Source organism: Pipra filicauda, unplaced genomic scaffold (genome assembly GCF_003945595.2).
Source record: "Pipra filicauda isolate LSUMZ 115617 unplaced genomic scaffold, ASM394559v2 scaffold19_size4547281_pilon, whole genome shotgun sequence".
In the NCBI taxonomy this organism is placed as follows: Eukaryota; Metazoa; Chordata; class Aves; order Passeriformes; family Pipridae; genus Pipra; species Pipra filicauda.
Window position 1 is genome coordinate 877,320 of NW_024104309.1, and position 24,494 is coordinate 901,813.

Sequence of the window (24,494 nt, forward strand, 5' to 3'; positions counted from 1 at the left end):
AGGTGAGTTTTTCAGCACTTTATTTGTTTCAAAAGCTGGATTGTCAGAACCTGCAGCAGCAGCAGTCTGCCTTTCAGCTGCAGCTTTTAGCAAGGATATTCAGTGTAACAAACTCAGTTAACCTGTTGATTTTGAAGGAGGATCTTCCCGTTTGGTGGATGTTTTTCCTATCTCTGTGTGTGTGTGTCCTGTGAGAATGTGTGGACGATAACAGATAACAGAGATGAGATACTTTGAAAGAGATTCCGTTGTTTATTGAGGTAACTGTGATCACTGAGAAGCATTCGGTAACTCCTAAAACTTCAGTTTATCTCTGGAGACTGTGTCTTTTGTAGCACCCTGTCTCTGGTGCTGTGGGGCACCAAAGGGCAGGTGCCGGTTCTGTCTGGACTCAGAAAGATGCAGTGCAGAAGCCCCTGAGCTGGTTTCAGGGTCCCTTCAGTCTCTGGGGGGCAGGACCTGATCCAAAGCCCACCTACAGCCAGGGAAGAGGACTGTTTCTAGTGGGTTTTGAGCTACTCCTTTAGAAAAGTTTCTTAATAAGGCTTTGGATCAGGCCCATGGGAATGAGTTGAAATGGAGTGAGTTACCTCAGACTTTCTTTGAACTAAAAATCACAATCATGCCTGGTTTTGCTGCCTGCACTCCAGATGTACACAGATGTTCCTGTATCCAAAGTGTCTCCCTGTGCTAGAGCAGCATTCACTCCAAAGGCGTTGTAGCAGACAATAGTGCTGACAAGGGGGTGAGATTGCCTCTGAAATTTTATTGTGCAATAGATAGAATATTTCATGTTATTTTTTTAACATCCTTTCAGCTGCATATGTGGAAAAGTCAGCATGTTGCAAATCTGTAGAGCTCAGTACCAACCACAATGTAATTTGTGTTGCTACAGCAGGGCTGGTTGGGACCTGCATATAAAAGATTTTTTTCTTTAGTTTCTTTTGTAAGTATCTGTAAGGGTAAGCTGATATATAGGGAAAATACTTTGTTAGAGACCTGAGATACCTTCTGAGATTATTTTCTCTAAGATTTCTGAAATATTTTCTGAGATTAGGTCACCAAATACTAAAGATTTTACTAATCCACTGTTGGCATACTCATATGGCCAGTTTTGATCTCACTGTTAATATTTAGCTGCCATACAAGGAATGTTTTATAAAAGAGATTAATTTCATTATATTCAGCTATTCAGCTATATGGAAGCTGTGAAATAGTGGAGTAGGGGGAAGAGGGATCGATGCTAAATGCTTAAAATCACCCAGCACGTTTGTAGCAAAGACAGGGACCAAAGCAAAACCATCTATGTCTTGGGATGCCCTGCCCTGTAGTCCCACCTGCTCCCATTTCTTCAAGTATAAGTCAATGTTTAAAGAAATTATTTACAATTTTCATGACTGTGACTGAGAGCAGGATCTGTCCAATGCTCCCCAAGCACCCAAAGTCTGTGAGAGCCCCTGGTGCAAAGCAGCAAAGCCCAGTGGGTGTAAATGGAGATGTGCAGTTCTGACAGCTGCCAGTGTGGCTCTGGGAGGCTCTTGTTTCTGATGCAAAGAAGGCATGTGGGCTGGCAGAGGTGAACAGAGTACTTATTTCATGTCATGAATCCACTGTGCCTTTTCACCTTAAAAGATCAGCCTAAGTAAGTCTCATCACTGTTGAATGCTTCTGATTAGAATAGCCAAGAGGATAAAAGACAGGCCATAACCAGCCCTGACTGAAAACCTTTATGTATGAAATCTGAGAAGGGCAACAAATGGGACCGAGGGGGCTGGGTTAGGGCCAGCTGGCTGCTCCAGTCCATATCCAACTTCTGTTTGGATTATTTTAACCTGCTGCCAGAAAGATAAAAGCTGAACGTGAGCCAGGCCACTTAGTTCAGATCAGCACTGTCCAAAATCCATAGGAAGCCCGTTTTGTTTTCAGTAGCCATGAGGTTTTGTTGTTGCTCCATGCACGTGTAGCAGCCCCTCCGAGGGTCACTCTTGTCCAGCCTCTGTGTTGTTTAAATAACGAGAAGAGTTTCTCCCTAAGCAAAACTGCGAGGAGCAGTGCGACCGACAGCCACACTGAACTAACATTTTATGAATCTCCGGGGATCACCTGGCGTTTCTCAATATGAAAAAAGCAATAACTAACCGGAGGAATTTGGGCCGGTGTGGGGGATGCTGTGCCCGGGGCCCGCATCCCGGTGCCCAAACCGCGCTCAGAGGGCGTGAAGGCGCCCCGAGAGAGCGGGGCCGGCGCCGGGCTCTGGTCCGGGCCGTGCCCCGGGGTTGACCCGCCGTGCCGGGGCTGACCCGCTGTCCCGGCCCGTGCCCCGGGGCTGACCCGCTGTCCCGGCCCGTGCCCCGGGGCTGACCCACTGTCCCGGCCCGCAGGGGCGATGCCGGCCGGCGGCCGGGCGCTGCTGGCGCTGCTGGGGCTCCCGGCGCTGCTGGCGCTGGGCTGCGCCGCCCACACCGACACCGAGCCCGAGCCCGAGGGCGGCCCGGCCCCGCGGCCCGGCCCCGCCTGCCCCCGCGACTGCGGCTGCACCCAGGAGGGCGTCGTGGACTGCGGTGGCATCGACCTCAAGGAGTTCCCGCTGCTGCTGCCCGAGCTCACCAACCACCTGTCCCTGCAGGTAAGGGCGCGCCGTGCCCACATCCCGCCCTCCTCCCGCTCCTCCCCGCTCCCCTCAGCCCCGACCCGGCTGCCCGCAGGGAGCAGCAGGTGCAGCGGGCCTTAAGCTCGACGGATGTGCCTGGTTATCGGCACTAATTCTCTCCCCGCAGATCCAGGGAGGGCAAAAGATACGAAATTTCTACCTTTAGTCTCTCACAGCTTCATGGAAAGAATTTTTGTCCGAACTAACAGTTACTGTTTCTGGTGAAGGCCTTTCATTTTGAGGTGTCTTTGAGAAGGATGGGCTAAGTTTCTGGGCAGCACTGCCTGTTAGTCCAGATGTTGAAGACACAGTGAACCTGTGCAGACACAGGGCCAGCCTGTGTTTCCTCATGTCCCATCTCTCCCTCAGCACACAAACTCAGCAAGAAGCAGGGGTGACACAGCCAGTGCCATCCCTCACTCCCAGTGGCACTGCCTGTGGCAGGGACACTGATGTCATGCCTGCAGCAAATGGTTCCGATAAGGACACGTAAGGTTGTGAGATTCCAGCTTAAGGTAGAAGAAGCAGGATGTCCTGGACTGTCAACAGGTTTCCATGCTCTGCTGTTAGTTAATTGATCTCTATGACCAGCATTTGGGCAGGTGTCCTTTCCATGGCAGTGCTCTGACACCTGCAGGTGTGGCAGGGCCAGAGCATGGCAACCTTGTGGCCGTGCCTCCTCTGAGCAGTGGCAGCAGTTCCAGGATTTCCAATGCCTTGCTTTTGGTTTATTGCTCCTATCTGCCAGTTCTGTGCAATGGATGAAATGCAGATTTTGTTCAGAGCTTTCCAGTTAGAAAAACTGTAATGTAAGCTGGCACCTTCCTCAGCAGATCTGTCCCAGGCGAGTGCTAGCCATGGCTCCTGCCTCTGCTGCCAAAAGAAAAGCAGCTTTTTGGAGCAGCAGCTGTCATTTTCTGTGCACTGGCCTGGCTTCCAGCACAGCAGGACCTTAACTGGTCCCTTAGATGCTAAAATAGAATCACTCATTAATGGTCAAAATGTTAGTCAGCACATTAATGAAAATCTGACGGCAGTCACCCCTGACAGTGGTACTAGTGAAAGTGAGCCCAGTTTGACGCTCCCTTTCTGTGACAAGTGGCTTCTAAAACAACCCAGGAATAACAGAAGTGATAAACTTGGAAATCCACCATGCCAACCTTGTAGCAGCTGCTCTGCTGCAGCCACAAGGTTTGGCTTTGGCAGATGGGTTATTGGGCCTTGCCAGGCATAATCTCACTCTGTGTGCTACCAGTGCATAAAACAGGTATTCCTGGGGATGAACAGAAGTTCAGGTCTTCTAATGCTGCTAGGTTTGGATGTCTTGTTTTTGATATTTGAGTTTGGCTCATTACAGAGAGAAGTCTTGACAGTGATTTGGCATGGTGGGGTCACTTCCAGATTTTATTGGAGTTCACAGTCTGGGTTTACTGGGATCCTTCTTGGATTACTTTGCTGATGATTAATACTCTCCATTTTCTTAGAATAACCAAATAGAAGAAATCTTTCCAGAAGAACTTGCTCGTCTTTACAGACTGGAAACTCTCAATCTGCAAAACAACAGGCTGACTTCAAAAGGTGAGCTGGCAGAGCCATGGGGTGGACAGAGCCTGTGCCTCCAGAACACCAGTGACACCTGATAAAGAAAGCCACAGAGTGATGGATTGACTTGGTTGGAGTGGTTCTCTGCAAGCCTCACTCCTTTGGCCATCACACACATCATGGAGACACTTTATCATCTGAAACACAAGACTCAGTGTACAAGAATGCAGCCCTGCTGAACCAGGAGGAGACCTGGCAGCAGCTCCGTGTGCTGTGGCGTGAGATCTCCTCATCCAGGAAACTCCCTCTGGTCCCACAGGCTCTTCCATGCAATGCACTGGGGAACCAGAAACCTCCACATGCTCAATGATTTCCTCCTGACTGACCTTGTTCAGTTCAGTCTAGGCAGTCAGTTCGTGTAGTTCAGTCCAGTTCTGTCCTCATTGAATTTGGCATAAATACAAATATACATTGCAAATAAGGACATTTCTACGCTTCCAAAACCATTTTGATTTTAGTAGGCAGGTTTTCCTTGCTTGGTCATATGCTTATGTGGGAAACTTGATAAGGAGCTAATAAGGAAAGCAAAAGAAACTCAGGAACTGGAGTAAATAGTAAGAAAGCATGATATGGGATACAAAAGATGTAATTGTTGTGCATCACATTAACTTGTGATCCAAATGCTCTTGCTTTCCTTATTGCAATGGCAGAGGACAGCCTTTATTGAGAATGTGGGAATATTATCCCTGGGCCCCAAGGCACAGCACTCCTACACAGCATGGGGAAGGCTGTGCCTAATAGGTTCAGCCTTTGACATTATTACCTTTGGGCCTTCTTGTTCCTTTCACAAGCTGCAGTGCAGCCCTGAGTTTCCAACATGTTTTGACATGGGAAATGGCTTCACCTTTGACTCCTGGTTATCTCAGTGCCAGGCGAAAGTGTTACTTGCAGTGTTTCCATTGTGACAGCAATTGTGGTTGTGTGATCAGCTGGATGTGGAGTGACTCAGCTGAAAATGAATAATTACTGGGGGAGGATAAGCTCTGAGCTGGTTACTGTGTCGATGGATATCTCTGCTGTGGGGAGCAGGACAAGGGAAGGGTTGTGGCACGCAGATACTGGTGTGATTTTGGCAATGTAGTCCTACATCAGATCCATTCATTGAGCAACCTCAGATTATGCCCTTGCAAGAAAAAAGATTTGCAGAATCATAAGCAAATTACAAAAGAAACTGCTCAGACAGTGTGGTTGCTGCAAGGGGGGTCTGCCCAGCTCTGCCCCTGACTCCTGCCAGGGGGGTTGGCCACAAGCCTTGTATGCTCAACGTTCCTAATAGTCTTCCATTGCTCTTAACAGCCAGTATTGTTTTGTGGCATTTTGAATTAAAAAAAATTAACAACAATAGGTGTGACCCAGATTGTTTCATTGGCCATAAAAAATAGTTCAATCTCACATGAACAATACCTGAGAGAGAAAGCTGCCCCCTGGTGTTTTCTCTCAGAGAGGCAGTAAGGTGCCAGTGTCACTGATTAGTTATTCCTTTTTTTAAGGGTTGCCAGAAGAAGCATTTGAACATCTGGAGAACCTGAATTACCTGTACCTGGCAAACAATAAGGTAAGTGGCTCTGAAGCCTTTCAGAGTTCTTTTCTAAATTGATTCTGGAAGTTAAATGAGCAAGTTGTCAATTCTTTTAAAATGTACATACTAAATAAGCAAAATGTGCTAAAGTGATATTCTAATGCAGGGTCATCTAAGGTCAAGACAATCAGTATGTGAAAAATTTAGAGGCTACACATGCAGGTATATTTTGAACACTTATTTATTTGTGCAACTGCTGAAAGGTTTCCCTTGTATAGGGAGGTACAGAGAGCCCCTGCATGCATAAGTTACCACTGTCTTCAGTAGGCTTTGGATCAGCTGCATGGAGATTTGTTTTCTGCCTGTATGCAAATAAACTGGGAGGGAATGGTGTGAAACGCTGCCTGTCTCATCAGATGAGGCTGGTTGAAAAATTTATGAACAAACAGGACTTAGTACCTGTGTTTGAGGCATCAAGATCTGTCAAAGGCTATCCAGTTTTCCCTGACTCCCATTCTTATTAGGTTTGATATGGGGAGGATACCCACACACAGTGAAATGTGCCAGTCAATAATTTATTCTTTTAGCTGCAGTGATAGGAGCTGAATTTCTTTTTCTAATGGAGAGGATCCTGAGTGCTTTCCTATTACTGACTCAAGTTGGATGTCTTGATCTTTCCTGCCAAGGCTACGAAATGAAATAGCTTCTCACATACCCTTACATCTGGGTGGTTACCATTATAACTTTCTTTATCCCCAGTGATTGTCCACAAATATTTGTTACAGAAGAAACTGGGCTACCACAGAAAAATATACGTTAAAACATCAGACAGAGCTTCTTTGTCTACAAAAATCCTGCCCTTCCATCTCACCCTCCCTCTCTCTATATATATATTTATGCCTGTATATATATATTATTATCCTCTTAAAATCTGGGACCATTTGATGTTTTTATTAAATACATGTGGCCCCATTTAGGTTTCGGTCAGGCCAAGACACATCCAGAATCACTCCATACAGAAATATATGGAGTGATTGAGAATAGAACCCATTCCTTAGTACAGTAACATTGTGTTCTTTTCTCTCTTTCAAGCACCATTTCCATGTAACAATCTTGGCAGTTAATAACCCCATAAAAGGGAACAAGCCAGGCTGTGAGTAATATTCCAGAACCTTGCACTCCGATTTTCCCTGTGCGACAAAACAAAGTGTTTGGTTTTTCTGGCTCTGTGGCAGAGAAAAAAAGAGTCCCAAAAGAAATTGCCCACATCAGCGAATGTCAGAAGCAGTTATAGTGAGAAGTTGTGGACCCACAAAAATAACACATTTCTATATAAATCCCAAGCCAGGACAAACCAGATTGGCTTCAAACTGCAGGAAACACTGTGGATCAAGTTACTGCGGTGTCTGGAGGAGAGCAGGGATTTGCTGGTAGTTTGCTCCTTGTTTTATGGATTATCTTAATGCATGTTTATCTTCCATTGTGATCCCATCAGATGTAGCTAAATCAACTTTCATTAAACTGGCACAGATGGTCAGAGAAAAGAAATGTAATAGACTGAAAGCCTTCTGTGGGTTATGAGTGCCAAGTACTTCAAGGAAAGAAGGGATGTTGTAGTTTCCTTTCTAATTTTTCACCCCATTCTCATATTTTGTATCTCTCATATAGTATGCACAGTGAAGAAATTATTTCACCAAACTGTAGACCAGGTCCTGAGCTGTCATGATTTACTGTAAGTTGGTGACAGAAGGTTTTGCATTTCCTCGTATCCCCAAAGTGATATGGGATTCACCTGGATCCAGTACTTCTGTTTATATCAAAGCTTGATCTAAGCAAGAAAACCTGTTTCAAAACTTTTGTATTAACCTTCTGAATTCATTAGTTAACAGTGGATAAAACACTCTGCCATATGGAAAGGAAGGTCCAGCAGTAAAGCTGCAAGGAAATTGCAGCTGGAGAAAGTCAGATTGTTAGGCAATAAACTGGACAAAGCTATTCAGTCAACCTCATTGTTGCTAATACTTATAACAATCCAGCATTAATCCTTCAAGCAGTCAACCAGTGGAATCAGTCTCATGACCAAATGCTGAAATGCCAAAGCAAAGTCCTGAGCAAGTGAAAACTCTTTCTGGATGAAAGTTCTCTTTCCTCTTTCTTGTGGTTCTGATGTCTCTCATTCCACATGTCTGAGCCATGCCCTTTGTTCTGTATAAAAGTTATGACCTAACTGACCATGTTTCTGGAGAAAAGCTTTAATGTGCCACCCTGTATGAAAATGATTAAGTCTTGTTTCCTGTGTCTGAATTCTCAATATTATTATGTCACAGTAGAGACTTATTTGAGGCACTGTCAGACCTTCCTAGTCAGAGATGAGTGCCTTTATCCAGTTCCCTGGTACCACATCTCCCACATCAGGAGACAAGAGATTGCCATAAAGCCAAGAGCAGTACTGTGGCAATTGCAGTAATATGCAGAATGCCTAATTCCACTGCTTACATACATCTGGGAATACTGACAGGAGTGTGATTTGTGGGAAAGGTCTTTTCTGTGTTTGTGACCATTAAACAATTAAGACAGGCTAAGGATGGAGATTTCAGGACAGCTGAAAATGAAGAACAGTAAATAACATGCTTTCATCTTTTTTAAAGAAAGGACTGTTTTATGAGTCCAGTAAATTGGAAGTTCATGGCTGTAGTTCATCAATGCACACTTGACACACTAGATGGGTGTAGACACCCTTTAGATAAATACATAGTTTAAGGCTTGGGTTAGGCAGTTCTCCAATGAAGTGTCTATTCTCTCACACAATGTTCATATTTTAAATGTTTTTGGTTTTACACTATCATTCATAACCAATTGAAGTTTTATGGTAATAAAAATTTGAAAAATATGTTTTCTCCTCGTATAAGTCTTGCTGTGCCTTGCTGGCTGAAAGGACCAGGCTCTGTTTCACACAACAGAGCTGTGAGGACGAAGCTTTACAGATCCCACGAACCTCAAGCTAGAAGGCAGATTTCATCATCCCAGTTTCCTGTCCTGATCTCAAAGCTGTAGATGGCAATGAATTCAGTATCTCACCAGAAAAGTTCTCTCCATAGCCCTCCAGAGTGTACATAAAATACTGGGTGGTCTCAGCAATGAACACCTGTAACCACAGGGACTGCACCTGCCCACTGCAACTCAGTGCCTTCTGCTTCTGTGCTCAAGGACTCTCTGTTACACCACTGTATTACTAATTTGTCTCCCAAGGGCTTAATCTTCATGCAAAAATCTATGGGTTCACGCTTCCCAGAAAACTTTCCTCCAGCCTGGATTGTAACCTGTATTCCTGGTTTTCTGGTGAATAACTTTGCTTTTAACAGCCACTCAGTGAACCTGGCTGTTGCTCTGTAAAACTGAGCTTATTTTGATCAGTGCTCTTCACTCCACCAGTTTGTTCAGGTGCACGTGTTTCTAGTGTTATTTTTCAAAATCCCTGATAAAAACAGCAAGAGACCAAGAGCAAACAGATTCAGTCCTATACCTGTTGTCAACTATTAAGTTTTGGAGACAGAACCTTTCTGTATTTTCTGATACATCACTTTTTTATTGAACAAAGTATAACTGTACAGTAGGTTTTTGCTTTGAAATCCCTTTTGATAACCCAGCATTCCTGTTCTTTGGAAACCTGGATCCTAAATTGCAGAGATCCCTGTAAATGGATGCAATGGCACAGATACACAAAATGACAGTCACCCTCCATAACATCCTTTCAGAAGAGAGTAAGCAGTAGGTCACTGTGAGGTGGGCTGGAGTTTCTTGGCACAGCAAACTGAGGAATTAGGAACAATAATAAGCAAAGTGTTTGCTCTCTGAATAACAATCTCTTGATTTCTTCCACCAAAAAGAGACAGGACTCTTCCAACCAAAACAAACATTCTCATATCTTAGAGCAAAAGTCTGTCTCCTTCCTGGAGAGATTAGTGAGTGGGGACAATTTGTTTTCATTCATGCAATCCACATTCAGTTTAATTTATTTTTGCCCATTTAGAGAAGATAAATTTGCAAATGTTTTACTGCTTGTCTAGTACTTGGTTAAAACTTGTTGCATTTAATTTGAATTCCCCTGTATATTTCTTTTCCAGCTAACAGTGGCTCCGAAATTCCTACCAAATGCCTTGATCAGTGCAGATTTTGCAGCCAATTATCTCACTAAGATATATGGGCTCACATTTGGACAGAAACCAAAATTGAGGTAAGGGACAGGGAAGTAAAACAACAGTGTTCTGCCACTGCTTGGATACAACTGGTGGGTGATAAGAAACTATCTGGCTAAACCATGTTATTGCTTACTTGTGTTTTTTGGAGAGAAGTTGATTGTTTATTATTCTCAGCATGAAAGATCAAATAATCTCTTAAACAAACACATTCCAAGGGCTTTTACTGGCTGCCAGACACTTTTGCATATATAAAATTAAATTGTCCCCTTTTCATTTGTGTGTCAGTTAAGAATTGAAAAGAACAGCTTCAGTTTCTCAAAATGGAGATTAATGTTTAGAAATCTCTGGTTTTATTAGACCCCATTCATTTTTTAGAATAAAATGGGGTAGAGAGTGCAGTACTCAGTGCAGGTGAGTATAACTCAATTCCAGGAAAGCTTAGCCCTTCAGCACCTTCAGAAGTGGCTCATTCCCTCAGACCTGATGTCAAAGTCTCTGCTGGTTTCAGGTTGGGATTTGCTCAGCTGGATCCAATGCAGCACATTGGCCCATCCCAAACTCAGATGCACACAGACCACCTCCTGGGAGACAGGGGCTTTTCCAAAGGGGTTCTGAGTAATCTGTATGGACACTGCAGCATCCAAATCCTGCAAAGACCTTCCAGACTCTGTTGGGAGCAATTTATGCAGCCAAGTTTGGAAGCAGTTAATAGCAGCTGACCCAGCTGAGCCCCTGCAGTCCAATCTTGTGATGAACTGAAGAACTCTCCATTCCCACTGAACTCTTTGGGAGCTGAAGCTCCTCTGCACTTACTGGGCCTTTTGTCTCCTGGGCTCTTGGAACCTGAAAAGGCTGAGTCACCCACAGATTTCTGGCAATATCTCATGATGAAAGAAGCTACATTTATACATGTTTTCTTCCTTAATCTGAGGTGCAGAAGCTGCTGTGTTTTGATTTCATATTGAAATTACTGACTCTTCTGAAGTGATTTTCACACTCTCCTATACCAACACTAATTTTAATCAGAATAGGAACTCACTGATTTCCAAGATTGCTGATATAAAATCCTAACACGGTTGCTTCAGTTGTTTTATTTGCCCCCAGCAGAGTTCATGGTCTCAGAGTGACGATTTGGAAAGCAAGGTTTTCAGAAAGGCAAATATTTGTGAGCTAAAAGTACAGCTGACCATGCAGGGTAAACAATATTTCCAATGTGGCTCTGAACTCCCTGGAGTGTGTGATCACACAATTGTATTTCCATACTGAGCCTTTCCTTCCTTCCAACAGGATGTTGCCAAGTTTTCTGCAACTGGTGGAGAATCCAAGAACAAGTTGAAAAAGCCCACTTTGTGCTCTTTTGCAGTTTTAACCTGTCTCTACAAATTTAGCTGCCTGCTGCATCTTGGGGTAAACACAGGAAAGGGAGAGGGAATCAAAGTCAGTAAAAAGAAGTCAAATGAATTAATTTAGTTGAGCCAGTGAAAAGCAGGAATAACTTCATAGGGGTCCATTGTTTTGTACAGAATTGAAAGCTGTATAAGAAACAATGAATCAATTTTTGAAAACCTGATTGGAAAAACTCTTCTGTGAATATTAAAGATTTAAAGTAAGAAGAGCAAAGGGAAATAAGAAACCCTGTTTCTCTCAATCCCAAAGGCTTATTAAAAACCAAAATTCTTCCAGACTAAATCTGCTGTCTTTCTGTCAGTATCTTTTCCCTTTCTGAGTTCTAGGAGTAGGAGAGAAACCGAAAATTGTATTCATGTGCAGGTTTGGATTTTGAATAGACCTAAATTTCAGAGAGTGTTGGGACCAACCATTTGGTGTTGCATCTATCCTTGCTAAATTAAAGGGCACATTTTAAAAACAAATCCAATTAACTCAAAGAAAGAAGCAAAGATTGAAATTTAGTTTTAAACAGCTTTGTTGCGGAAAAAAAACCAACTCCAGCTCTCACTATCTGTTGAACTTCATCTTTTATCTCCTTCCAATAGATCTGTGTATCTTCATAACAACAAACTTTCAGATGCTGGGTTACCTGATAACATGTTCAATGGCTCTGCTAATGTGGAGATACTCATCATGTCCAGCAATTTCTTGAAGTATGTTCCAAAGAATCTCCCTCCAGCACTGTATAAATTACACTTACAGGTAATGACAACAAAGTTTTATATTCCTTTAGGGTTGTGACAAAGTGCTGTGTTGTGTAGGATTCAGCCCACACAGCCAAGCCATTCCAGTGCACTTGGAAACATCCCCAGGCCCATTTTCAGTCTCCTCTGCTGTATCCTCAACAGTTGCTGTCTCCCATGTCCTTGCTTTGTTGTCCATGAGTAACAGTGTTTTTGCAAAACACCAGGATGCTCACAGGGGACAGAAATGCTTTTCTGTGTTTTCAGGGTAATGTATTGCAAATGCCTGTGTGGTTGCATTGCTGGTCTCTTCCCTGCATATAATGATATTAATACGTAGTAGAGCAAGAAGGTGGGTCATTCTCCATGGCCATCCAGAGACTGGCCTCCCTGTTAAGTTTGCCACCAGTGCTGTTTTTCCTGAAGCTGCTTACCCCCCATGTCCTGGCTTTGCTCACTAACTCCTTTCACACAGACACTGTTTCCCATCAGTGACTCCTGTTTGCTACTGACCTGGCAATTCCGACAACACAGTTTGGATCAGTGATTCTCTACTGCTACAACTTCTCCAGCAACAGTGCAATAGCAGAAGTTGTGGTATTAACTACTCTCCAGCATTTTTAATTCCATGTCATCTGATTTTGATAAAAAGGCTTCATCCTGTCTGTGCTGGAGATCCCAGCCCTGTAACAATGGCAGAGCTGCTGCAGTGGGGAGCCCTGGATCCGCCTGCTCCGAGTGCTGACAGCTCCTTGGACATGGTTAGGCTGGAGTCTGTTATCAGCCCCTGCACTTAGGCAGTTCTCTGCTGCCTCCCAACTCTCTTTTCCCTTGAAGGTTTCACCACTAATTCCCGTTAAAGTCTTCTAGAGAATAGGCTTCTTCAGCTTGAAGAGCAGTAAAGGCAACCAGTCTGATCCTTTAAATCACTGGAATTTCTAAGTGGCATTTAGTTTTATATTTCATTTGTTTCTGCCTGCTGGCTACTCCAAAGCCACACTAAGGCCATGGGAGTAATTAAACACAGGAATGTACCTCTGGGTATGACATTAATGCTGGAAGGATGGCTGATTCCCAGCTTCCAGCCTAATTCTTCTTTATGGTGAAATCTGTCTTACAAGACTTAGAAATTCTGAGCAAACTCCAGAGGCGGTTGCCTAAATTGCAGTGTACATTGCACATAGGTAGAAGACTATGAATGCAAAATAAAACTGTCTGGGAGGCACAGGGCAAATTCTGCCTTCTTAGCCCAAAGTTTCCATGGGGAATCAATAAAAATAGTTTGTATTATTGCAGCCTAGTATTTGTATTTATTTCTTCAGTGGGATTATAACACCCCCTGAAATATCTTATGTCTAGCCCTTTTGAAGGTTAATTGCCTGTGTTAGCTGAACAGAACCTGAATGTCCTGAGTTGATTCATGCCAAGTAATGTGCTTTGTGCTCTAGAGCAACAAGCTGGAGAAGATTCCCAAAGGAGCCTTCAGTGAACTCACAGGTCTGCGGGAGCTGTACTTACAGAACAACTACTTGTCTAATGAAGGAATGGACAACGAAACTTTCTGGTGAGACTGAGCTGTGCAGTTTGTACCTCTGTGTCTGTGCCTCCTGTGGTACAGTTGAACACCTACTGAACAAAGGACATCATAAAAATCAAATTTATTAAAAGCTGTATGACGTGCATTTCACTGCTAAATCTTAGATGCTGCCATCAAAAGCAGAGGTCTGAGCGAGTGGTTGCAGAATAGTTTTATACAAAAGACACAACACTGAAATCAGCCTGTGCCACCCCCTGACTGCTACAGTGCCAGTCACACCAGGTACTAAGTGCCCTCTGGGTAAAGTCACCTAGAACAATGTTGGCAACCAGTCTCCGTTCTTCCAAACCAGTCAAAACTGAGGTTGCTTTGGACTTTTCAGTTTCTAGGGCAGTTCACTGGAAGTTAAGGCCAGACCTTCATCTTTGCTAAAGCCACTTCTGAGTTTCTGTGAAGGTGACTTGAAAGCAGCCAGAGACACAGAGCTGTGAATTCACCTGGCCCAGCTGCACCCCAGTGCAGGGGACTGGAGCAGGCAGGGGTGCAGTGGTGCTGCTCAATAGCCAGATGGCTGCAAAAGCTTTGCTACAAACTGGTGTAACAGAAATAGCCTTTGGATGTCCTAAATTTAGCCTGGGACTTAGCACTCGAAAATTTAACAGTTATTTCTCTGCTTGTTTTACCTGAAAATCCAGACCACATAATTGGTCCTGCCCATAACTTAGTTCTGTAAACTTTCCTGATCTCCAGACATGAAAATGTATCAAACTGTGCTTTCCCTTTCCATTTCCCATTCCCAGAAACCTCCCTTAGTAGTTCACTATATCTGTTTTGAGTCCACCTCCAGGTCATGTTGGACATATAATCTCTGTTAAGAAGTTCCCAAGCTGGGGAAACCTTACAAATTGCAGCAATGAAGTTCTTTACCCAAAGAGTCTATTTGTTCATTCAGAGAATGCTTGGCTAGCTGAATAGCAGTGTAGTAAGCAGTAAGTGATTTCTGTAATGCATTAGTTCTCACATTTCCTGAACACTTCCTAGTCCCCTGCAGTGGGTTATGTGGTGCCATGCAGATTGAATCTTTGAACTGAGACAGTGACTTGAAATACAGGGAATCCAGGATTCCTCAGTCCTGGCATATAACACCATTGATCCACATCCAGTTGGTATAAGTGGTTGAACTGAGGATTTAATTTAGCTTCAACTGAGACCATGGAATCCAGATTCAGTAGCTTACACAAAGCAGCTCTAGTCCTAACTCACTTCCATAATGCTGGAGGGTCAGGAGAAGTTCACTACCTTAGCCCAGGACACTGAGTTAGCATTTCTGCTTTTCATAAGAGGAACATTTCATCATCTAAAAAGCAGACTTGCTTTTCAGTTTCAGTATATCCTTTCAGAGAGACAGAAATTACTCCTGCTCAGGCTTTGTTTCTGTGAAACCAAGACCTAAATTCTGTGCTCTGATGGCACTCCTGTGGTACCTTCCTCATGGTCTTTCTTCACTGAACTTGCTCATGTGTTGCTATCTGTGGTGTCAAATGAGAGAACAGTGACTGCAAAACTCAGCCCAGTGGCAGTTTGGATGTCTGTGGACTGTGGCAGGTCCTCTGGCTGGTGTGGCTGGGGAGCAATGGCAGTGCCTAGTCTGAATCCCTAATGGCAATACAGGAGCTCCCTGTTTTGCTGTGCACATCAGTCACACCATGAGACAAAAAGGGCAGTCAGTAGTGGGAGCTGTCCTGGGTAAAAAGACTCTAAAGCAAAGATTGTAAAATCCTAGGGGACGTTGGTTATCATTTCACCTTGCCAAATCTAAATGGAAAATGTTTTCTTTCCTTCTTTCCCAAGGAAATTGTCCAGTCTTGAATACCTGGATTTGTCCAGCAATAACCTCTCACAAATCCCAAGTGGTTTACCTCGAAACATCGTCCTCCTCCACCTGGAGAAGAATGCAATTAAGGTGATTGACAGAGATGTGTTAACCCAAATTAAGAACCTGGAGTACCTTCTGCTCCACAATAACAAATTAAAAGCCCGAGGGATTCACCCATTAGCCTTCCAGGGCTTAAAAAAGCTGCACACTGTCCACCTGTACAACAACATGCTGGAAAGGATTCCCAGTGGGCTGCCCCGGCGTGTGAAAACACTTATGATCCTTCATAACCAGATCTCTGAGATCAACAGGAATGACTTTGCTACCACTTACTTCCTTGAGGAGCTGAACCTGAGCTACAACAAGCTCAAAAGTCCCCAGATCCATCGGGAGGCCTTCCGAAAGCTGAGGCAACTAAAGTCCTTGGATCTTTCTGGAAACAATCTCCACACAGTCCCCTTTGGCTTTCCAAAGAACTTGCAGGTCCTGAAGCTGAAGGAAAACGAGATAAGCATCATCCCAAAAGGGACTTTGTCTGGCATGACAAAACTGCGGGAACTGTATTTGAGCAACAATAAACTGAAAGTAAATTCAATTTATTCAAGAGCTTGGAGAGAACTCAGCAGTCTCCAGGTAGAAACACCACCTTCTCTAATTGTTGTAGTGATGCTGATGTCCTTGTCTGTCTGCCTAAGCCAAACTGCATAACACCAGTACTAGATGTGCTTGGTCCTCATGTTCTGGGCTTGCATTGTAAGAGCTACACACTCTGTTTCCAGATAGAAGTGATGTGCTGTTGTGCCAGAGGTGGGTACCTCCCACTGCTGGCCAGGGCATTGGCCCACCATGTACTGCTAATTCTGGGAAATGTAAAGATAGCTTTGTTTCTGAACCCTAGCAGTGTCCTATATTTTCAGATAAACATTAGTGAATGTTGTCATTAAGACTGAAATTAGGCCTTTCAAATAGCTTGTCTCCCAAAAGATTTAAAATCAGCTCTGAATGGAGACAGCAGGAGGAAGGAATGCATAAACAAAAACACTCTTAATTCTCAAAGCCCCCACATCAGCTTATGGTCAGACAGGCCAAGCTGTAGGATTTAGCAGCTCAGCTGGCTAAGGCACCTGGATAGCAGCTAGGAGGTCTGGATTCAATCAGCAGTCTTCTCATTTGCTTAATTGTTGGAGAAAGTTAAACACAAACCATAAGGCAGGCTGGAACAATCAGATTTGTGCTGTGCAAGATGACCTTTCACAATTGTTATGCTGGCTGAAGGATTTGTCTGCCTTTCCTTTTAGGCAACAGCCCCTTTCCTGCAGTGAAAGGTATTACCTTTGTCATACGGCAGCCACTGCGGGTTCGTATGGTCACTGTGCAGGCAGAGTGCACATCTCAGAGCAGATCAGGGATAAGGGACATGGAACATATGTCACACTGGCCCCAGTGTGTGTTCAGACAATCCAAACGTTAATCTGTGTGAACATTTCCCTTTCTGTTGTTTCTGGAACTAAACAATAGCTTGTTTTTCAGTTAATATGAATCAGCAATGCAGCAGCAGTATCTGCAGAGCTGTTGGTTTGCATCAGCTGCAGATTTGATCCATGGTTTAATAATACACTTTGCCTTTGTTTGATGCCTCACTTATGTATGTGTGTGTGTGTGCATGCAAATACACCTAACATGAAAAGTAGTCTGGAAGGAAGATGCTGTTGAGAATTACAGCTGCTTGGATTGTTTTTCTGCAGTCCCTTAATAAAAATGTAGGTTGTTTTATTTTCAAACAAAATTGGGTCATGAGACCTGTTAGGCAGCTTGACTTGGCTGGAATAAGCTTTCATTCTTGTAGGGCCCATTCCAGCTACTTCGTGGCACTTTTATTCTACTGTCACTCCCTTGTCACTCCTCAGTGTCAAGCCAAAGTAACATGTTGGAGAATCAAACACTGGCCCTGCAGTTGGACCTACCCCACAGCAAACCCCATTCACATCAAACAAGGTTCAGATAATAGCACACACTTAAAATTCTGTGGGGCTCATGGTGCATTTTTGGCTGGTGCTTTTCTTTGGAATAGTATTACTGTTGGTTAGTTGTTTCCATTATAGTTATAGTTGAATATTTTTTATCATTAAGGGCTTAACTGTGCAAGTGGTTTCTGAGTTGGTGCACTGGAGTGCATTTGACTGATAACCAGTACATAAGATCCTGATGGTGCAGGTACTTAGTAAAGGCTTTAGTCCTCACTGTTTCCATGGAAATCACTGGAGACTTTCTGCAACTGCAAAGCAAGACTTTTACATAATGCACTTGGCAGTGCTGGGCTAACAGTTGGACTCAATGATCTTAAAGCTTTTTTCCAACCTAAAGGATTCTATGATTCCATGATAATTGTTTGCCAGACTGGCATTATGTGGGGAATAAAAACACTGGAATCATGTTGTTTGCAGAAGTGTAGCTTTGAATAGTGTGTTACTAGTGTGTGTCAGCTTGGTGCTATGAAAATGCTGCAATACAGGATAACAAAACACTGCTATTGATCCATTCTCTTGCATAAAATTAAACAGAGGAGTGATAACGACCTTTAGTCCTGATGTCTCCCTCCATGTTAGAACATTTCCAGATGTTTTTATGTGTAGCTGTACCTAGTCCCTAACCTTAGCCAGGGAAGTGTTTGCAGTAGCAGCTTCCAAGGAATTCTCAGGCATATCTCAAACCCAGCCTGTTCTTAATTTACTTAAAGCCTGGGGACAGAGATAAATAAATGTTGGAGCTCCAAAACAAACCAGCATGATGTCTGATGTGAAATCAGGATGCTAAATAGCAGTGTAAGAGAGTAGAATTGTCTTGGCCACACTTACTTAGATGCAAATTAGAGGCAGATTAAATTAGTTTATGCTATAATAAATACCAATTCAAACTTAAATATCTTCTGGATTGTTTCTAATATTTAAATTCAGTTATTTATTTGACCCCTGGTTGTCTCTTCCTTGCAGTCACTAGACATGGCTGGCAACCAGCTGACATCCATCCCATTGGGCCTGCCTGAATCTCTGGAATATCTGTATCTCCAGAACAACAAGATCACCACGGTTTCAGAGCATGCTTTTGAATCCACACCCAAAATAAAGGGGATTTACCTCAGGTAAGGTCAAGTTTCCACTTAAGCACACAAGATTAGTTTTCTTCCTTGTCCACTTTATAATTGCTTACATTTTAGGAAGTGTTTAAAATGCTAACTTTCTAAATGAGCAACTTTGTTTTATAGTAACATGTGAGGAAACTATGTTCATCTGCTCAGGAAAGACATGGATACACATAATAAGCTCTTTCTGTTCAGAGAGCTTGTCTTTTCTGTGCTTATTAGAATGGATTGGCATGTTAGTAATTCTGGGAAATTAATGCTTAATATTGTGTCATATTCCAATATTCAACTGTGACCCAGAAGTTTACAGTCCACTTCTAGGAGCGCAGCTTTGCCTGTGCCTGTTGGCCCTGGATTTTGACAAAATCCCCCTCCGGTGAGGGTGTGTGACTAATGTTGAAGTTGTGCACGTTCCCTTGATAGTTTTGTCAGAAACAAGTGGCCAGTTGCAACTCTGACAGTTACGTAACTAAGATTAGAAGCTTTGCTGGTTTTTTTCTCACTCTGTCGGTTGGATGAGGATTTTTTTTTTATAGGTGACAGATACTGACCTTTTTTACATGTAATGTAAACTCACAGTAATGTAACTGGTTTAAGCAGAGCTTTATACCACAAGAAGTGCAGCAAGAATCTGTCCCAGTAATATATTCAGTTTTAAACTGATGGCATATTATTGAAAATATTTATTAGAAGTAACTTATGAATCCCTATAGAATATTTGATTAAGCTGATCCAGTAGATGTGTTCAAAAAGCTCAGTCTGCACAAGACTAAATATGGTCTTATTTTGTCTGTATGCAACTAAACTGCCCTGTAGTTCTGAATAACTCTGGAGCATACCTTTTTGGATGAATGATTCCATACCAGGCAAATAAAATTACAAAGTCTGGTGTAAATTAGAGCAGTCTGTCTATTCAGCTGCTCACATTTATGAGATTTTAGTGAATGCTTGGATGCGAACCAGAAACCACATACCACATTCTATATTTCTATATAAAGAAGAAAGGAATTTGCAAAACAGTTTTGCTAACATATTTAGGAGGCAACTCCACCCAAGCTAAGTTGTATTTTTTAATGGGAGACTATTAATCACTGGGAAACAATAACATACATATGGAATATTAGACAGAATATGATTTTAAGCGTGTTCACAAGTCACAGACCAAGCAGTAAATGTGAGAGGTTCTTAAACTGCAGATTATTCCTGGAAACACAAATAACAGCTGAAAAATTACTGCATGTTGCTTTTTTTCTAAGGAATACTTGGTACCAGTATTTTGAGTTTTGTGGGTGAAGAATTAAGGTATCAAGGAGTGACAGAGAATCTCATGAAAAATCAAGCTACACTTTGAAATGTGGGCTATGGAGCAGATGACTTTCCTCTTTGGGAAGGAGGAAGCAGAATAGCAAGAGAAAGAATTTGTGGGGGAGGAATATATAATGATTTTGTTTCCTTCCCCCATCCAGAGGAGCCAGCACTTCTAGAGCACTGTTGTGGATCAGTGTAAAGACAGAGTAACTTGGATCAGTGGAAAGTTAGAGGAACTCTGCAGAATGGCTTCCTCCAAGTCTCCTCATTTCTGTGTTGGATATAAAAAATGGGTTTAACAGAAGGGCATTTTTGTTTGTTTACAGGTTTAATAAGATTGCAGTTGGAGCACTGAAAGAAAGTACCTTCCAAAACCTAAAGTACTTACAGGTACTGGATATTGAAGGGAACCTTGAATTCAGCAACAGTTCAAAGAATAAGGATGATTCAGAAGAGGAAATGGAAGATGAGGAAGAGGAAGAAGAACTGAGATAAAATGTGAACTCACACAATCACACCATGTGAGAGGTAACAGCTGTAGTTCAAGGATCCAATTCTCAGACTTTCGTGCAAATAATTCCAATTTACACATATGATTAAAGCATAACAAGGGTGATTGAGCCCTGGACTCAAAGACTTCCACTAAAACATGACTGTGAATTGCAAATCAAGAAGGTTTGAAAATACATTATTTTGTAAAATGAAACAGTCAGTATATATCTGTGTTTTAGCAGAGGCAGTGGACTGTTCCTAGTGGCTTCTGCTTATAGCCACAGCAGGCACAACAGTTAAATATGAACATCCTTGTTTACTAATTCGGATAACAAAAAAATGAAAAGGTATTTCATGATAACTTTTAAGCAGGTAGCTCAAAAGGAAAACAAAGAACAAACTAGAAAGCTTACTGATGCAGAAGACCATGTGAGCTGAAAATGGATTTAAAAAATTATGCAAATTAAAGTAAGATTAGACCCACTGTCTGTTGAACACGGCATTAAGATTACAACCTGTCTCAAGCAGTACTTAAATCACGGACCACTTGGAGTGGGAAAATAATGCTATACTTGGTATATTTCTTATGGAAAGAATAGTCTTTCTAGTTGAATCTCTTATATTCAACTGCAGAAGAAAAGATGAAGGGAGAATAACGTTTGAAGAATATGCATTTTTTCATAAGAATAACGATCTGCCTAATGTATCTCTTAAGCATCTTATATTCAAAGACAATGAGATTCAGGACTACTCTTTACTTCTGGAGATTTAACCTTTAAGAGTGGAAAAAGAGAATTAGCTTTCTCCCTAATCAACATTTTGTCACGGAGAGTGACACAAGGAATTGCTAGGAATAGTGCTAATACGCTTAAAAGATGATGGGGCTTGGAAAGGGCAGAAGCTACTTGGAAAGTCAAACACCAGACCTCGAGGCTGGGCTGTATGAAAACTTTGTGAGGGAAGAAATAATTTATATCTGCAGACTTAGAGTACATATAACTTCAAAATCAGTGTATCTCTGGTTTAGTTTAGGACACGTGTGACATGTTAGCAGGTACTAAGTTTATCTTACTCCGAATTCTGTATTGCATTATGTAATTTATTTTATTTTTCTGTTTTGCAGGAAAACATATGGAAACTTACATATATGTCTATGTGTATATATCTATATAGATATACAGAGAACACTTAGCAGAACGTGCAATGAATTACGCAGAAACTGTCGTGGCACTGAGCCAGGCTCATGGAAGACAGTGTGTTACAGTGCCTTATTCAGGGAAAGACCCTGAATGCCTTTCCAAAGCTTCCAAATCATCTTATACAAGACCCAGGATCATAAGGGATTGCTTGGGAACTCACAAAAGCTGGCTTTTGTTTCTTCTGTTTCTCTTCCTTCACTGTTTCCATCTGTAATATGGGGCTGTTTTCAACACATGCCTTCAAATGCCATTTTTGTCGCTGCATTTTAAGTGAACCATGCATAAGCTTCTTTTCCTCCACCCCAAAGAAGCTGTTGCTGATCAGGCAAGATGAATATTTTCAGTAGTTTCATGTGTGGAGCAGTGTATGAGGCATTTTGGTCATCAAGCAACACTAATAATTCTGGATGCAACTACTCCTCTGTTATAAAAATGTGTATATTTGGATGAGAAAAACAAAATAAGGCTGGATCCCAAAATATTTTATCTCTACTGCCAAAGCCTGCAGTATATTCCTGTTTTAGAAAGGTTTTAAGATAAAACTATTGCTCTTGTGAATATATATATATATATATATATATAAAATCTGTATGTCTGCCTTCCAGAGCTTTGCTAAAGTCTCTGTTTGCTCTTGTATGCCCGTGTGGCAGTTGTGTGAATGTCTCTAAAGGTATGGAGTGACAGTGTGAAGTGTAATATATGTGGTTGAATTTTTTACATAGTGTATCTTATTCTCATTGAGAGTCAGGAGTGAGACTAGTGATGTAAAAGAGATAAGTGAGCGTGGGCTGTCTTAGGAGAAAACTGTTAAGTGTCAAGAGAAATTTGTTTAGTTCAAGTCTTGAGACAGTGCCTGGTGTTGTACTCAAAGCCTCACCTATTTTATGATGTCAAGTACTTTCAGCTCCTGTTGGAGTCATGGAAAATAAGGAAACCAAGGAAAAGAAGACCCACGGAGGTACAAGTTTTTTAGTTGATTATAATGTCCTTCATCTGAGGCAGTTAATCTGCATGAGGAAATGGTCTTTTCTTTTGAGGATTTCTGATTGAACACATGTTGTTTTGTACACTGCATTCCAGGATTTACTTGGAAACACAGTTGGCTTAATTTTTTACCAGCTGTTTTCCTGCTGGAGATCTAGTTCCACACTCTCCCTTTGGTTCCCATAGCACATGACAGTAATTTCAAGCTGTTTCCTACCTTAGACAATTCAACACAATCATCAATCATAGAAGGAAAGATTTCTTCCTGAAAAAAATAAGAACTTGGCCCTAAAAACTGCAAACCCCCATATTTTTGAACAGCAGCTATACAGCTGAGCAATAAAACGGCCTTCTTGACTGCTGGGATAGATTTCTACATAAAATGTTTACAGAAGTAGCTCAAGTCAACTAGCTATCTCCAGCAAACACCAGTGGAGGTTTTGTTAGTCTTTGGTGAAACAGAGCAATTGATTAAACTCCTGAACAAGCTGAGAATATGCAGATTTATACAGTTTTATGGAGAACTGTTCTATTATCTTTAAACTTCTGTCCCTTACACTGTGCTCCTGTGAAGAGTCAGTTGCCTCGGACTTCCTTTGAATCCCTTGAGAGTCTGATGCACTGAATGCAGGGTGAAGGTGCATTTTAGCACCTGTAGGTCAGGCCCAAAATGTCAGAATGATACATACACTGTTAAGCTTCTTTAGCAAGCAGCAGCCTTTGCCAAAGGAGACCCACCTACAGCTGAAGGAATGTATCATGTAGACCAGGCAGAGGCAGGAAACCCTTATCCAAGTTTATTTCAAAAAAAAAAATGCATGCTGTCCTTTAAATAGGACAATGTTTTCCAGCAGAAAAAAAAAAAAAAGACACCCTTCTTTCCCAGTAAAAGCCTAAAACCCCACAAGAGGAATGTATTTTGATTGCTTTGTAAGAGATTGATGAGGGAGAACCACAGGCCTGATTCCTCACTTACCTGGTATCATCAGCACCTATGACATTGGACATAATACTGTCAAACCAAAATGGTAGTTTATGTCTTTTAAAGGAGTAAGAAGCTTGATGAGAGATGTTGAGAAATAGTCAGAACTCCGTGGGACTAAGCCCACATAATTTTTTGGCTGTGGGTGGTAGCCTTAATCCAAAGATCCAGCCTTGGGTAGAGCAGGACCCATGAACAGGCTCTAATTTTATTATTTTCTTTAGTGAAAATGAGAGTTGGGAAACTGGAATTTTCTTAGGCCACAAAGAGGTAACACAAATGTTGTTCTCATGTAACTTTCTTCCTGTGAATTGCTTGGATTTGGGAAAAGAAAAATAGAAAGATTTTAAAGCTGAGATAGATGTATAAATAGTGAAAACTTGAAGTCTAAAACATTCAGTTGGCAACTTTATCCCTAAGTATGCATTTGCACAGGCCACATGGTCTGTATGGAGGAGTTTATTTGCTTTTTTGCTTTTAAAAGCCATGTTTCCTCATTACAGAGGATACTGCACAAAACAGGGGGAAATGGGATTTTTTCAAGCTACAATTTTTCACAGCAACAGGAGTACAAATGCAGCATGTGAGCTAGAAAGAACTAATCGGGTGCCAAAAATAGCCCCTGGATAATGAGCTTTTATTTCAGACGGTGGGCACGTAGCCCATCTGTGTCTCCATGTGGATGGGCCATTCTGCAGCCATCCTGCCCCTCATCCCTGTTCCTCTGGGATCCTCACCCCATGGCCAGCCATCCTGCCCCTCATCCCTTGCTTTGGGATCCTCACCCCATGGCCAGCCATCCTCCCCCTCATCCCTTGCTTTGGGATCCTCACCCCATGGCCAGCCATCCTCCCCCTCATCCCTTGCTTTGGGAT

The 24,494-nt window shown here is 42.4% G+C and overlaps 1 protein-coding gene across 1 annotated transcript; it reads left to right on the forward strand.

Annotated features, from left to right (window-relative positions):
- Window positions 1-23,132, forward strand: PODN (podocan). Its single transcript, XM_027748702.2, has 10 exons — window positions 1-2,626; window positions 4,135-4,228; window positions 5,743-5,807; window positions 9,896-10,005; window positions 11,965-12,121; window positions 13,551-13,666; window positions 15,491-16,148; window positions 18,506-18,654; window positions 20,289-20,490; window positions 21,578-23,132. Exons 1-9 carry the CDS (start codon window positions 2,387-2,389, stop codon window positions 20,455-20,457), a joined length of 1,758 nt encoding a protein of 585 aa, XP_027604503.1. The 5' UTR covers window positions 1-2,386; the 3' UTR covers window positions 20,458-20,490; window positions 21,578-23,132.
- Window positions 23,133-24,494: the final 1,362 nt, after the last annotated feature.